The 17,248-nt window shown below is 44.6% G+C and overlaps 1 protein-coding gene across 1 annotated transcript in view; it reads left to right on the top strand.

The window, feature by feature from the left end:
* The first annotated feature begins 1,740 nt into the window (after positions 1–1,740).
* The window catches only part of LOC143986891 (uncharacterized), a 51,580-nt gene continuing 36,072 nt past the window's right edge, over positions 1,741–17,248 (top strand). The window contains exon 1 of the mRNA XM_077485297.1: positions 1,741–1,833. Within this exon, the coding sequence (XP_077341423.1) occupies positions 1,741–1,833 (93 nt within the window). The remainder of the gene's footprint in view (positions 1,834–17,248) is intronic.

Below are 17,248 nucleotides of genomic sequence, written 5' to 3'. Positions count from 1 at the left end.
ACCACCCCTACGCATTCACAAAAAAAACAATAATGAAACTCAATGTGCTTTTTAAAAAGGAGCGATCTCCAATGGTAACACTCACTGACTGATAGCATCCTGAGCTATATAAAGGAAGGGGCGGGGATAGTGGTGACATCATTGCCCAGATATGGTCATATTCGGACAATGATGTCATGATCTAGGCCCCATCCATTTGCCTGTGCATGTGGTGGCATTATTGGTGTCCGCAATATGAAATAAGTCCCATCATTGGTGTCAGTGATATAAATCATTGGTGTCAGTGAGACAAAATAAGTCCCATCATTGGTGTCAGTGATATAAATAAGTCCCATCATTGGTGTCCATGATCTAAAATAAGTCCCATCATTGGTGTCAGTGATATAAATCAGTGGGGTCAGTGATCTAAAATAAGACCCAACATTGGTGTCCGTGATATAAATAAGTCCCACCATTGGTGTCAGTGATATAAAATAAGTCCCATCATTGGTGTCCGTGATATAAATAAGTGCCATCATTGGTGTCAGTGATATAAATCAGTGGGGTCAGTGATCTAAAATAAGTCCCATCATTGGTGTCAGTGATCTAAAATAAGTCCCATCATTGGTGTCAGTGATATAAAAGAAGTCCCATCATTGGTGTCAGTGATATAAAAGAAGTCCCATCATTGGTGTCAGTGAGACAAAATAAGTCCCATCATTGGTGTCAGTGATATAAATCAGTGGGGTCAGTGATCTAAAATAAGTCCCATCATTGGTGTCCGTGATCTAAAATAAGTTCCATCATTGGTGTCAGTGATATAAATCAGTGGGGTCAGTGATCTAAAATAAGTCCCATCATTGGTGTCCGTGATCTAAAATAAGTCCCATCATTGGTGTCCGTGATCTAAAATAAGTCCCATCATTGGTGTCAGTGATATAAATCAGTGGGGTCAGTGATCTAAAATAAGTCCCATCATTGGTGTCCGTGATCTAAAATAAGTCCCATCATTGGTGTCCGTGATCTAAAATAAGTCCCATCATTGGTGTCAGTGATATAAATCAGTGGGGTCAGTGATATAAAATAAGTCCCATCATTGGTGTCAGTGATATAAAATAAGTCCCATAATTGGTGTCAGTGCTATACTGTAATATAAAATAAGCCCCATTGTTGGTGTCAGTGATAATAAGGTGTAACCCCAGCCCAGCATTGGTGGTCAGTTGTGGTACTTACCTGATCACACACTCCCCCTGATCACACACTCCCACTCAATATGATAAAATTAGTGCCTTCTTTGGTGTCAGTGAGATAAAATACGCCCCATTGTTGGTGTCAGTGATAATAAAGTGTAACCCCAGCCCAGCATTGGTGGTCAGTGGTGGTACTCACCTGATCACACACTCCGGCTGCCTCTCTGCTGATGTCGGAGTTCTATTATCACTGTGAGAAAGGAGATTGCCGATCCCCACAATCTGCTATAATTGCTGTGCCTGGTGATGGAACCCAGAAGGTGTACTAGCCGTCATCCCCTCACTGACACTCGGCACTCTGAGTCCTGGAACCTGTGAGATGAGGACACGATATCACTGTACCCACAATCCCGGGACTGTCCTCACTCATCCAGGAACACTTGGCAACAATGAGAAGGCCGTGTTCACACTACGAGACGTTTCTCTGGGCTGCAGTTCCTCTGAGCTCCACAAGGTGGTGATCTCTCTTCTACTCAGATAGGATGTCTCTATGAAATACAGACAGGAAGTGATGTCAGGTACTGACCTGGACAGGAAGTTCCAGGTGAGAGGTGAGTCAGAGAGAAGTAGAAAGGAGACGTTGCTGGAAGAGGCAGCAGAGGAGGTAATAAGATCTTATTTTCTATTTACACCCAGTAAACCCCCCCCCCCCCCCCCCCCCCGGGTCCTAGACATGACAGCTAAAAAAAATTGGCATGTGGTGGATAGGGTTGGTAGACCAATATCCATGCACTTCAGATTTTTTTATTTTTGTTTTGTAAGCCCTGTGTAAGGCCTAAAAACAAACTGGAATCAGAACTGTAACTGGGCGGTGGGGAGAGCTCCCCGCTGCTCTGATCGGTCAGGCTTAGGATTTGATAGGCCTCTTTTGGAGTGTATACTTTTTTGGACATGGTGGCTGTATGACAGGTGAAACTGATGGGCTGCACGATAGGTAGTGATTGGCTGCATGTAAGTAGTAATTGGCTACACAGGTACTCTGATGAACTCACGGGACAGGTACTCCTGATGGGCTCACGGGACAGGTACTCCTGATGGAACAGGGGGGGGTGTGTTGCGCTTCCTTAGATACCAAGAGAAAAATAAACAATAAACTTATGTGATTAAAAGTGACTCGATACTTCACAAAATATGAAAAACAGGTGCAATGGTGCTTAGTATGTGGTACTATAAAATTGCATGGAAATGAACATCTGATATAAAATATTAATAGTGCATCATACCAGTGTCTATACAATAAGAAAAAAAGGGGGTCTCCAGCTATAAAGTGCAAATAGTGAATTGCAATAACTATATAAAAAGGAGTGAAACGTCTAAGATAAAACACAAAAAGAAAAATTCAAACATCTAAGATAAAACTACAAAAATTATGTACCGATACATTAGTGTAGCAAATAATCCAAAAAAATTCTATGGATGGTTTAGATGTGCAAAAGAACATAAAAAACAACAATATAATCCTTAGTAAAAAGGAAATAAAATAGCAGCAAAATAGCAGCGACAGCTAGTGAATCTCGATAGTGTCCCATACACAGTCCAATCGTGCAGATCTAAAGTGTAATTTCACAACCAAACATAAAGTGCAAATGTGCCAAAGTAGTTCTCCTCCAAGCGGTATCCCGTGTTAATGTGGATAATCCTAAATAATTACCTCACAGCTGTAAGGTTACAGCAAGAAAGTAAATTTGCAGGGAAAATTCCGGGGGATCAGATGGGCTGTGACTGGGACTTCTGACAGTGCCGCTCTTCCTTGTAGTTTTGGTCGACCAACAATGCTCAAAATAACAAGTAAAAGATATCCTCCATGGTGTAGTAGTTTTAAAACGAACGATTTATTTGTAAAACAAACTATATCTACTCACAAACAGGAGCGAATAAACAGGCACACACAACTAGACGGATCGATGGATGATACGAACGTCACTTCCGATTTCCTACGCGTTACGTCACGAATGGACCAGTTGAAGTCCATTCATGACGTAACGCGTAGGAAATCGGAAGTGACGTTCGTATCATCCATTGATCCGTCTAGTTGTGTGTGCCTGTTTATTCGCTCCTGTTTGTGAGTAGATATAGTTTGTTTTACAAATAAATCGTTCGTTTTATCTTAGATGTTTGAATTTTTCTTTTTGTGTTTTATCTTAGACGTTTCACTCCTTTTTATATAGTTATTGCAATTCACTATTTGCACTTTATAGCTGGAGACCCCCTTTTTTTCTAATTGTATAGACACTGGTATGATGCACTATTAATATTTTATATCAGATGTTCATTTCCATGCAATTTTATAGTACCACATACTAAGCACCATTGCACCTGTTTTTCATATTTTGTGAAGTATTGACAGTCACTTTTTATCACATAAGTTTATTGTTTATTTTTCTCTTGGTATCTAAGGAAGCGCAACACACCCCCCCCCTGTTCTGTCTATTTTTATTGAGAGTTCACTCATAAAAGTGTCTGCTGCTCCGATTAGAACTACTTTTTCACTCCACTTCCAAAATTGTTCTTTTTGCCATAGAGCGCAGGAGCCTCTCTACATAGGTACTCCTGATGGGCTCACGGGACCGGTACTCCTGATGGGCTCACGGGACTGGTACACGGGACAGGTACTCCTGATGGGCTTACGAGATCGGTACTCCTGATGTCAGGTACACAGACGGGATGACAGGTACACAGGATGTCATGGGATGTCAGGTACTCAGGTGAGCTCACAAACAGGTACTCAGATGGTATGCTGATGGGTCCTCTTTATTCAGGAGGGGCAATCTGGGCACAGTAGTACATATAGTAATCTGTAACTCACTATTCCCCTGATCTCCTCCTCACACAAGACTGGTAAAAGACAGTTGTCTGTGGTTTGTTTACATTTGTCATCGCTTGTGATTGGAACGAGGAGGGAGGAACCTGGTGATGGCTGCAGTCAGGTGCCGATGCTGAGCCTGTGAGGCCCCTACCCGGATGCGGCTAACAGGCTAAGCTGCCTGGGATCCTCGCGTAACTCCCCCACACCCCCAGAGATCCCATGTCTGGTGCCCCCTCTGTGAAGGATGGTGGACTTTACCTATGTTGAAGCCCCTGAAAATTGGCGTGGGGATGGGCTGCGAGCAATGGGCTGCAGGAGTCGAGTCAGCAGGACGGTGAGAGAGGAGGAAGTGCTAGTCCGGAAGGCCGAAGTAAAAAGGCGTGGAGAGTGCAGGGGAATCCAGAGAGGTCTCAGAGCTGGGGGAGAGAGACACCGAGAGTGAGGAGAGGGGCGTGTGGCTCCCGGTGGTTGCGGTAAGGGAACAAACGAGCACAGGCACAACCTGGGAGATGCTCAGTGGCCCTGGCAGAGGGCTGGTTCCCAACCTTGATCCCCGGACACCGGCTCTCAGCCCGGCCTCTGGTCCCTAGTTACAACACCAGGACCTCAGCCACCGGCTTCCAGCATGGCCTCTGGTCCCTAGATACAACCTCAGGACCCCAGCCACTGGCTCTAAGCCCGGGCCTCTGGCCCTAGCCTCTTCACAAGTGGGACAGGTGGAACAAGCGGACGACCCACTGGAATTTTGGCAGCAAGCCCCGAACCCTGTACCAGCAAAACTGAACTGCAAGAGGGGTGAGTCAAGCTTGCTTTTTTGTATACTCTACATGCTTGAATTGTGGTATACCCCCAAAATTATGCCTGGTTGCTACCAAGAGGCAGTCTGTGAGAGAGACTGACAATAAGGAGAGACTGAGAGAGGCTAAGGAAGCTCGACAGGAGGATACCATAAAAATTTAATGGATTGAACAGACTGATACTCCCTAGTTTCGCTCTCCCCCCTCAGATTTCCCTTTTATGCCCCCCATATACCCGCTGCATCTGCATCAGGAAAAAGAAAAGCGAAAGAGGAGGGGCTTGAGGACTGTGTGGACAGTAAGAAAGTAAAAGTCTGAACCGTGGTTTTGATTTGAGATAAATATTGTGTGAGGGACGTCAGAGACATATACCAGAATGAAGTAAAAAGGAGGAAATAGAAGAAAAGAGAGTCTGAGACACAAACAAGTAAGCACTGAGCCTCAGCTTGAAAATATATCGCTTGTGGTTATTTAACAGAAAATATATGTAAAAAGATTCAGTATTCAGACAGCGGCACTGGTCTGATGAGCGACCATAAAATGTTACACTGGAGAAATTAAAAGGGTACTTTTTCCCCAGGGGTAAATAATAATAAGCCATGGAAGGTACTAGAAGACCAGAGAACAGTAAAACCTGATATCGCAGACAGTACATACAGAACCCTCCCAACGTAGAATACCCCATAACACAGAACAATATGAGAGGTAAACCAGTCAGAGGAGCAGGAGAACCCCCCTAAAGTAAATGCTAGCCTCGGCACAATAAAGAAGTACATGACACAAGAAGGGGGCAAGGAAAGCCCTGGAAGACAACTGGGGACAAAGAGCAAACAGAGGGAACTCTTAAAAATGGGCAAAGTAGACAATCCGTGGGAGCAAATAGCTCTATGAATGTAAACGAAGAGCAGGAGGAATATAATGAAGGAGATCTAAAAACAAAAAGCCAACTCCCAACGAAAGGCAAAATGGAGCAGATGTTTCTGAGACTGGAACAATCCTTAAAAGGAGATATGACAACCTTACATAGAGATTTGAACCAAATATTAAAAAGAGTGGAAGAAACAGAGGAAAACCTGGACATACAAGTGGTAGAAATAAAATAACTTAAAGAACAGATGGAGAGGATACGGAGAGAGCAGAGGAATATGAGGTATAAAGTCGAAGATCAGGAAAACTGCAATAGAAGGAAAAATCTAAGAATCCGGGGCCTACCTGAAATGCAGGAAGAAGATTTACAAGATAAAATTTGGCTCATTGCTGGGAAGATCAACAACAGAAAAAATAAAGTTTTTGAAAGAATACACAGAATTAGAAAACCAGCAGATATGGCTGGAGAAACCCTGAGAGATATGATCGCAAGATTCCATTACTATAAAAGATAAAGAACAGATATGGCAAGGTTTAAAAGCCAAACACCCTGTAAAGTATGAAGAAACGGTACTATATATTTTCCCAGACCTTGCATCAGAAACTCTGGCAAGGAGAAGAGTACTTAAACCTTATTGGAACAAATGAAGACCTATAATATCCAGTACTCTTGCAGCTTCCCAGCTTGCCTAATAGGGTAAAAGGAGGGCCGCTCAGCAGTATTAAGGTTTCCAGAAGAAATGGAAAGATTTTGCAAAAAAATGGATATGCCAATATTGGAGATCCCTGGCTGGTGGAAAAAACAACAAATAGTGAGGAACAACAACAATGGTACCTGGTCCCAAAGAAGAAGAAAGCATAAATAAATAAGAAAACATAGATGGAAAAGAAGAACAATAACGGAGAAGAGGGGACTGGAATGGGAGGGGGAGGGAGGAAAAGAAAAATGTAAAGAACAGAAAACGGGACATGGGGAGCCGAGCGGGCTCAGGAGCACCCTTAAAAGGGTTGTAAACCCATCCTATGCATTAAGGTGAAAAAACACCTGGCAGTGACCAGCATCCCAGCACCACGTTTTACTTACCTGAGCCCTGGAACTTCACCTGGTGGGGACGCGCTGTCCCTCTGCCCGGGGTTCTCAACTCTTGATTGGATTGATTGATAGCAGTGCAGCCATTGGATCCCGCAGAGGAAAGCTCTCACAAATTAACAAAGGCCTACCGTAGACTTGATGACTCCTCTTTGCTCACTCTATACCTATCAAGACAAATGCCCCTTGGAATCGGGTATAATCAATCCAATTCAGGGGTAGGGCTGAACGAACGGGATAGCAAGAGGAGAGGGGAGTACAAGGAGCAAAGATGACATCACTAAATTTTTTAACATATAATGTGCATGGGCTAAGTACTCCTATAAAGAGACTCAACAGATTAAGAGAGATTAAATGATATGCTGCAGAGGTAGTCTTCCAGCAAGAGACACATATCTCCTATGAAACAAATATAAAATTAAACTCAAAAGATTTCCCAAAATAGTTTTACGGAGATTCCACAACAAAACGGTAAAAGGGAGTAGCCATAGGGCTTGCCAGAGAAGTAAGGTTTACCCTGGAGGAGAGAATGGTAGACCCTGAAGGTCGCTATCTGTTCCTGAGGGGGAGACTATGCGACATGGACTGCACTCTGGCACATTTATTATTATTATTATTCACGATTTATATAGCGCCAACAGTTAGCCCCAACAAAAACACAATTAAATATTTGAGAGCAGTTATGGAAAAACTAATGGAGTTTAAAGTGGTTGTAAACCCTTACAACCAACTTTGACCTACAGGTAAGCCTAGATTAAGGCTTACCTGTAGGTCCAAGAAATATCTCCTAAACCTTCACGGTTTAGGAGATATTTGACGAAAGACAGGCACCGCTGTCTACGGCGCATGCGCCGTAGACAGCGGCGTGCAGGCGCATTGAGCGTGCCGCGGTCAATGGCGATATGCCACGAGTTGCGGCTCCCGTGCGCATGCGCGGGAGTGACTTCATCGCGGCTTCGCCGAATGACAATGGCGGAGTAGCGAGACCCACCGAGAAGATGGATGCGCCGGACTACAGGGGACAGCGGTGACTTCGCTGGCTCCTGTGTCAGGTAAGTGACACATAATGGACTACTATGTGATGCATAGTAGTCCATTATGCTTTACCTTTGCAGGGAATGAAAGAGGAAGTAAACTCATCAGGGTTTACTTCCTCTTTTTAAGAAGGGAGGATTAGTCATGGCAGGAGATTTTACCTTCTGTATGTAACCTAGGATAGATAGCATGTCCCAGGCACAGGAGACTGGAAGTGTACAATTGAAGATGATAAAAAAGAAGCTACATCAGTATCAATTGATGGATGTATTGAGAATACAACATTCTAAAATATGAGATTACACATTCCACTCCCCTGTGCATTGGCTGTACTCAAGAATTGATTATTTATTGATAGAACATAGGTTATTGGATTCAGTGATTAGTACAAACATTGAAGTTACAACTCTTTCTTTCAGACCATGCCCCAGTGACTATGAAAGAGAATATATCCAGGGGCCAAAATAGGGCAAATATATGGAGACTGACTATATAGCCTCCTCCAACATGCCCACCCTGTCGACGGACATACAGGACGTTTTGGAGGAAGCTATAACACTGTCCGAAATCCAACAGGCAATTCATAACACCAAGAGAGGGAAGGCCCCGGGCCCGGGCGGCCTAACACTACAATATTACAAGACCTTACTCCCATCCCTTGGACATCATCTGCTACACCTTTTCAATGACCTTACTAAGGGGAGCAAGCTCTATGAGGCCACATTACAGGCACATATAGCAGTGATCCCTAAAGAAGGAAAGGACCCATCCCTATGCGGGAACTATCGCCCAATCTCTCTTTTGAACACGGATCTCAAACTATTCACTAAGATCATAGCCATGAGGCTACAATCATACATCCCCGATCTGATACACCTTGACCAGGTAGGCTTCGTACCCACCAGAGAGGCTAGAGACAACACCACTAAAGTCTTGAACATGCTGTATACTGCTAACATGGAGAACAGGCCAAGTGTCTTTCTCAGCACGGACGCTGAGAAAGCCTTTGACAGGGTTAGCTGGGATTTTATGTCTGCCACACTATGCCACATAGGACTGGGCAACACCATGTTAGGGTGGATCCAGGCCATATATAGCACACCATCGGCCAGGGTTAGGGCCAATGGGGTGCCGTCCGAACCTTTCCGGATCACGAACGGGACGCTTTCACCTCTCTTATTCGCGATCTCCCTCGAACCGTTCCTCTGCCACATTAGATCAAATCCGAACATAGCAGGCATCTCGGCAAAGTATCGGCCTACGCGGACGACCTGTTGTTCTCAATCTCCAACCCAGTGGTATCCCTTCCAAATTTGATGCGGGAATTCGAAACGTACGGGACGCTCTCAAATTTAAAAATTAATTTTGCCAAGTCTGAGGCGATGGGCGTGGGGATACCGGCGGCGCAGCTTACCCACCTCCAAGCTAGCTTTACCCTGAAGTGGACGAACACGGCTCTGAAATACCTTGGTATGTATATCCCACATACACTCTCGAAACTGTATGAGTATAACTTCCCTCCGCTACTGTTGGAAATAAAAACACTTTTGTCCAAATGGCAGTCGGGTATGCACTCCTGGATGGGACGTTGTAACATCTTAAAGATGTCTGTCCTCCCGAAAATTCTCTACCTGATGCAGGCCCTACCTATACATATACCTTCCGCCTTCTTTAAAAGGGTTCGATTTGCATTCACAGAATTCGTTTGGGCGACAAAAAAACCTAGACTCGCTCACAAACTCTTGGTGCTCCCCAAATTACATGGCGGTTTAGCCCTACCAAATATTCGAGCCTACTATCAGGCGGTTCATCTGGGAAGCCTCATAGATTGGTGCCGCCATCAGGACACCAAGCTGTGGGCCCAGCTGGAACAGGCACAAAGTGTGATTCCACTCCGGAGGATGCCATGGTGCTACTCGGATTTGCCGGGTGTGATCAAACGTCACCCACTGATTGGTAACTCTGCGAAGGTCTGCGCTCGGATAGTTTCGCAAACGCCCCTTTCCTCCCCAAACTCGCCCCTGTACCCCATCATAGGCAACCCATTATTTACTCCAGGCCTTTACGATGGGAGTCTTCGGAACTTGGGGGAGGCGGGACTACATCAAGCATCCCACTTTAGGGCAGGGGGGCGCTGGAAGACGGCAGATTTACTAGACCCTAAGGGCCCGTTCCGACTAGACTTCCTGAGGACGCTCCAACTCACACATTTCCTCTCAACGATCCCACCCCCCCGGGGAGACGCTCAGACGCTCACGGCCCTGGAGGTGCTCTGCACTGACGCGGGTGTCCTGTCGCACACACTCTCACTGACTTATAATCTTCTAAACTCTCCCTCAGCAGACTTTATTCCTCCGGGCCTACTTAAATGGGAGAAAGAGCTAGATTGCCAATTCAACAGCACCAAGAGACAGCGTATACTCAGATTTGCCCACAAATCTTGCATCTGTGCCAAGATCCAAGAAACAAATTACAAAATTATCTCACGTTGGTGTAGGACCCCTTCATTACTCCATCAGCTCTACCCGAATACATCAGACCTGTGTTGGCGATGCCTCGCAGACAAAGGGACTCTGCATATCTTTTGGTCATGCCCGAAACTCGCACACTTTTGGAAAGTGGTGCGGGAGACAATTCAACAATTCACGGCCCTGCCTCTCACAGACGACCCAGCTCTTTATCTCTTGCATGCCTCCGACGTACCCGACAGGAAATACCAGAAATCGGTGATCCGCCACCTACTTGATGCGGCTAAGGCCTGCATACCACTCCATTGGAAATCGCCCATCCCGCCGACCATTGACCTCTGGCTGCGTAAAGTGGAGGACATTAGGAAAATGGAGGATCTTATCCTCACCGCGCAAAATAGAGAGGAGACTTTCACTAAAACCTGGCAAGGTTGGACTGCGTTCATATACTCGACTGAGGGCCAGGCCCTGAAACGGGTGGACACAGAAGGGTGATACTGTATGCAGCACCCAAGATCCGCTGAGCCTGGGGGCCATAGGGATGGGCCCCACATCTGTAATTCAGTATGGTCATATGCGCACTCCATGATTGGGTAGCACACCTTGCTCCCCTCCTTCTTACATTCCCTCCCCCCTTTTATATCCCATACTCGATTTACCCCCCTGTCTTCTAGTCGACCCTCGGTCCTTCCCTCCCCATTGCTTCACCTATCCCCCCCCCCCCCCCCCCATGTACACTGGCAGTGGTATCGATAGGGATACCTAGTTAGTTAAAAAGAAACTGGGAAGTGAGACCACAGAATGACGTGAAATCCCAAATCCACATACTGCTGTTTATTCTTCTTGGCGATAATGCCAGCAGGTTATTGATGTTGTACTTCAGATACTGCCTCGCTATCTGTAAACTATGTGGAAAGTTTTCTACTCTGTTGGTCTGTGTGGACCCATTTCCTGATATAAATAAAAAAATTTAAAAAAATATATATATATATGGAGCCTAAATGCTGAATTAATCCAAGATAAAGAAGCTGAGGACAGAATAAAAAAAAAGAATTGGAGCAATACTTCAAAATAAATGATACCGGAGAAATAACAGATGCCAAGTTGTGGGAGGCCCATAAGGCCTACATAAGAGGTATTCTGATAGCCATGGGAGCAGGAAAAAAAGGAGAGAATGAGAAAAATGGACTAACGAAAGAAATCTATGAGTTTGAACAGCAGCATAAGAAAAGAGGTAAACAGGAAGTATATCATGCTGCTGTTCTGAAAAGGGATGAATTAAAAGAATTATTGTAACAGGAAACACAAAAGATCTTTAACCGCTTGAGATCCGCGCTATAGCCGAATGACGGCTACAGCACGTACCTGCTTTGCCGGGACTACGTCTATTGACGTCGTCCTGTGCACGAGTGGCCTGCGGGCCCCCAGAGGGGAGCGCGCGGCGTGCTCTGTGATCAGCGAGTCTATGAGACTCGCCTGATCACAGATCGGAGCAAGGGGTCGATTCCGACCCCCTTACCACGTGATCAGCTGTCAGCCAATGACAGCTGATCATGTGATCACAACAGAGCCGGTAATCTGCTATTTTTCCTCCTTGCGCTGACAGCGCGAGGAGAGAAAAAAAAGCCGATCACCGGCAGCCATGAGAGGGACTTCAGTCCTGATCACGGCGAGCTGGGGCCAGGGCATCAGTGCCCACCTGCCAGTGCCACCTAAAGTATGGGAAAAGTGCCACCCATCAGTGCCACCTATCAGTGCCCACAATCTGCCTCAACAACAGTACTGTACCTCAGTGCCACATATCCGTGCCCATCAGTGTTATCTACCAGTGCCCATCAGTGACGCCCAGCAGTGACACCTATCAGTGCCCATCAGTCCCATCAATCAGTGGTACCTATCAGTGCCCATCCGTGCCACCCATCAGTGCCATCTTATCTGTGCCCATCTTTGCCCATCAGTGCCACCTTATCTGTGCCTATCAGTGCCCACCAGTGCAGCCTATCAGTGCTCACCAGCGCCGCCTCATCAGCGCACTTCAATGAAGGAGAAAAATTACCTGTTTGCAAAATTTTATAACAAACTATTAAACATGATTTTTTTTTTTTGCATCTTTTTTTGTTTGTTTAGCAAAAAATAAAACTCCCAGCTGTAATTAAATACCACCAAAAGAAAGCTCTATTTGTGGGAAAAAAAATGATAAAAATTTCATTTGGGTACAGTGTTGTATGCCCGCGCAATTGTCATTCAAAGTGCATCAGCGCTGAAAATTGGTCTGGGCAGGAGGGGGGTTTAAGTGCCCAGTAAGCAAGTGGTTAATAGAATTAGGAAGGAGGGGTATCAATGGGGGAACAATACAGGGAAGTATTTGGCTAAAATATAAAAAATAAAAAATAAAAAAAACCCCAGCAAATTATAATTAGAAAATACAAAATAGCACTGGGGAAATGGTATATACAACAATGGAAATAGCAGGGGTTTTCCAGAAATACTGTGCGGAACTGTATTCAGTAAAACAGAAGGAGAAACAGGACTCTGAAAGGGAGAGTTTAGGGGAAAAAAAAAGACTTTTTTAACCTCCCTGGCGGTATGATTATGTCCGATTTTTGATGCTTAAAACGGTACAATTATTTTGCATGAAAATTTGGCGTTTTATATTGTAGTCCTGTAATTCTTAGGAATATCACACTTAAATCTGTTCAAACCAGAGTCTAGTAGACATCCCGGGTATGATAAAGTTTGAAAAAGGAAATCATAAATGAAAATATAATAAATAACTATAAATAATTAGAACAAATAATAACATTAATGATAATAAAAATTATTCAATAATGTAATCAAATCAAAAACACTGAAATTTGCTCAGTTGCAGAATTGTCACTGTCATTACTTTCAGTATTTGATGGATCTCCCCACAAATCGCTATCGCTCAATTCTGCGAGTGATTCCAATTTATTATCACTGTTTTCTAGCTGGTCTAAAATCACTTTTAATGTAAAGGGACACTTTTTGGTTGCTATGGACAATCTCCAGTTTCCAGGCAGAAAGAACAGTATTTATAATATAAAATTGCATGCAGGGCACTGGAGAAACCACTAGGGACAAAAGGTATGTGAAGTAAATTGATACAGTAATGTAAATTGTAAGATTACAGTGTAGAGGTCTACCGATATATGCAGTTTTTTAATTAATCGGCATCGGCCGATTGTGCTGATAAAAAGCCGATTTAGAACAGCGGGACTTGGAAATGACTTCTGTAATAGAAGTCAGTGTAAGTTGCCTGAGTTGTCATAGAAACGTCTTCCTCCTCTCTGGGCAGGCTGCCAAGAAAAGAACAGAATGATACAATGTTTACACTTGAATGAATGAAGTCATCTCAGTGTGTAGAAGTTCTCAGTTTAACCATTTAAAGACTAAATCTTTTCTGACACTTGTTGCTTACAAGTTGTTAGGTCGCCCGTCTTCTCCTTATGGCCTAGGCTCTTAGAGATGGCTCAGTGGAAGTCCTCGCCGGCGGGTAACTCATAACTCATCATACAGACACAATTGGTATGCTGAAATGGTTACAATCTTTAATTCTGGTTTTGCCGTTTTATACTATTTTTACAAGACTCTGCCCCAATTTTGGGGACCAATCAAAATTATACACATTAGCTCACATTGTTCATTAGCTCATTATTCTGTAATGTCTTGTGACCTTAACCTTAACCTCTGTATTTCAAAGCTTATCCCAGTTCAATAATTCCTTACTTTCTGTTACCGTCTGCTGACCATGACGTGCCAGCCACAACTTCCTAAAAACCAAGTCTAGCCTTTCCATACCCAGTAACAGTGTACAGAGAGGAAAACCACAAACAGATGCTTTAAGATGAAGACATTTAACAGAAAATAGATAGACATGACCATGAGATAATTCAGTATTAAGCAATACTGTCATGAGATAGATTTTCTAAATTGTATTAAGAAAAGTTTCTTTAAATCACTTAAGCAGATAAGCATAAAAGCAATAATCAGAATCAACAATCAATAATGCAATGTATTATGGAATCTCCTTACAATCCTCCCTTTGACCATTCGATATCATCGAAATGGTCATTCTCTACCTAATTTTTGTTAGGCCTCATGGATTCATATCCTCCGGCCTCATGTTCCTGACTCTCATACCATACCGTGGGATCTCTGGAAATGGAAGTCAGCTTCATGGTTTCAGAACGTGCTTCGCTACCCTTCCTGCAGAGGCATTTGAGTAACATGAAGCATGCATACAAGAACAATAGGGGGTGTTCCATTCAGGAAAGGAGTGATGTTTAAGGGAATGGCCATTAATGGGATTCTGGCTGTACTAGGGTGGAGTTTGCTGCATATCCAACATTTCTCAAAACCAGACTTTTGTGCATAACTGTACTTAAACTTTAACAACAACATCCTGTCGGTGAAACCTGAAGGGGGTTCAGTGGGGTGTATACTTCTTTTATATTTTAAACTAGGTGGTGCATTGGCTGTCTGTGCTTTCCCACATATGCCTTCTAGTAGCCCTGAATCTTCTGGATGGTACACACAATTTGCTATTAACCAAACAGGTATGAATACTATCAGAATCAGACATGTCCAGAAGCATAATGTTTTTCCTGACACAAAAGTGGAAATCATTTTTGTCAGGTACTGTGTACAAAGTTCTGCTACTCGTTTCTTCCTGTGGGTGAGGGATTTGTCTCGTTGTTCAGAGAGATTTGCTTCAAATCTGGTTGCTGTTCCTGGTCAGAGGAGTCCTGGGGTGCTGGAGGCGGGTCTGGGGTCTGGGGTTGCTGTGGACACTTCTTTAGCCGGCTGGCGTGGATCCAGGTGTTTCCTAGATCGGTCAGTACAGCAGTTCTGGAAACCTTCTCTATCTTCCAAGGTCCAGAGTAGATTGGTCCGATCCTCTTTTTGTGGGCCAGTTGCTTGACTAGCACTTGATCTCCTGGGATGAAGGGGTGTGTCGGCTCTGTGGGAAGAGGAGAAAAGGTGACAGAGACATGTTCGTTCATTTCCTGTAGCATACTTACCAGATTTTTCACGTACATTTCCTGTTGGGAATAGATGTTAATGTCAGTGTTTTGATCTAAGAGGGGCAGCTCTATGTTTGCACACTGCTTGATTCTGGTATGCCCAATATCTTCCCCTCTTTTGACCAAAGACCTTCTTGGTCCTTGGTCAAGCCATCCTTGACCCAAAAAGAAACATCCTCCTTTGTAGCTAATCCCTGTATTTGTGCCACAATGGTTTTAAAGTTGGGTGATGTAAAATGTTCTTTGAAGAACATTGTTGTGGGGGCTGGCTGACCAATGTATAGGGCAGCGGCCTTTTTTGCTTCTCTGTCTGCCAGCGCGTTTCCTTTGGAAATTCTGCTGTTATTTGATGAATGGGCCTTTACCTTGATGACCGCTATCCGCTTTGGGAGAAGAATCGCTTGCAAGAGTGCTTTAATTTGCGTAGAGTTAGCAATTGGCTTGTTGTCAGCAGTTTTAAATCCTCTATTTGCCCATATTACGCCATAGTCATGCGTGACCCCAAAAGCGTACCTACTATCTGTGTAGATGTTTACCTCCTGATCTGAGAAAAGTATGCAAGCTCTTGTGAGCGCCTCCAATTCTGCTACCTGTGCCGAGGAGGGTGGTAAAGCTTTTGCTTCCAACACCACATCAGGGAGTTGGACAATGGCGTACCCTGTCAGGAATGTTGCATCAGAGGGGCGGGAGCGGCTGCCGTCTATGAAGACGTCCTGTACTCCTGGCAGGGGAATATCAGTGAGATCTGGGCGAGGGCTGGTTATTGCTGCAACCTGTTCAACACAATTGTGTTTCTGATCAGGGTCTCGTGGCAGCCTGAGCAAAGAATGCAAAAGGCGGACAGTGGGATTACTTGGTGGTGCGTGTTTGAGGGTGAGGTTATCAGTATTCAGAAGTGTGATCTCATACCCACTAAGCCTTTGTGCTGTCATATGCTGCGTGTTCATGTTTTGCAGGAGGTGAGTCACTGAATGAGTAGTGTAGAGAGTCAGCTCATGGCCTAATACTGATTTGTTAGCTTCTTGAACTGCCATTGCACAAGCAGCAAGGTTTTGTAAACAAGATGGCATCCCTTGTACTTGGGTAGGCAACTTTTTTGAGAGATAGGAGACTGGCCGGTACCCGGTTCCATGTTGCTGTGTCAAAACCGCAGCAAAAGAATTTCTCGACACCACACAGTATAATTGAAAAGGTTTGCCATATTCTACCAATCCCAGGGCGGGGGCCTGAGTCAGACTTTTTAACAAGGCCTGAAAAGCATGGAGCCTTTCTGTTGTCCAATCTATTGTCTTTGGGGCGGTGGACAAGGTAGCCTCCCTCAGAATGCCATCATAATATGAACAATCTGGGATCCATTGGCGGCAATATACGATTGCGCCCAAGAATGACAGCAAGGTTGCTTTGTCTCTCGGAGGACTGAGAGCCTGCAGGGCTGCGGCACGTTTGGGGGATACTAGCCTGGTTCCCTCCTTCAAAATGCATCCCAGGTATTCTACCTGACTTTGACACCATTGTATCTTCTTCCGCGATGCTAGGTGGCCAGACCTGGCCAGGTGATGTAACAGAGATGTGGAATCGACCGCACAATCTTCAGCAGATCGACTGCACAGGAGCAAGTCGTCCACATACTGTATTAGTACCGACCCGCGCTCAGCAGTCCATGACTTAACTGTCTCATTAAGGACCATGGAGAAGGCTGCCGGACTGTCCACATACCCCTGCGGTAATCTTGACCAGGTCAACTGCTTTTTCCCCCATGAAAATGAGAACATGGGCAATACCCCTTCATCGATCGGGATGCTAAAAAATGCATTTGCCAGGTCCACTACTGTGTAGCAAAGGGAATCAGCAGGTATTTTCAAAAAAATGAAAGAAATATCTGCCACCAAAGGTGGCAGAGGTATAACCTGC

The sequence above is a fragment of the Lithobates pipiens genome, unplaced genomic scaffold (genome assembly GCF_037356315.1).
Source record: "Lithobates pipiens isolate NorthernLeopardFrog02 unplaced genomic scaffold, aLitPip1_a1.2 Scaffold_18, whole genome shotgun sequence".
Taxonomy (NCBI): domain Eukaryota; kingdom Metazoa; phylum Chordata; class Amphibia; order Anura; family Ranidae; genus Lithobates; species Lithobates pipiens.
This window is presented reverse-complemented; position numbering and strand designations above follow the sequence as displayed.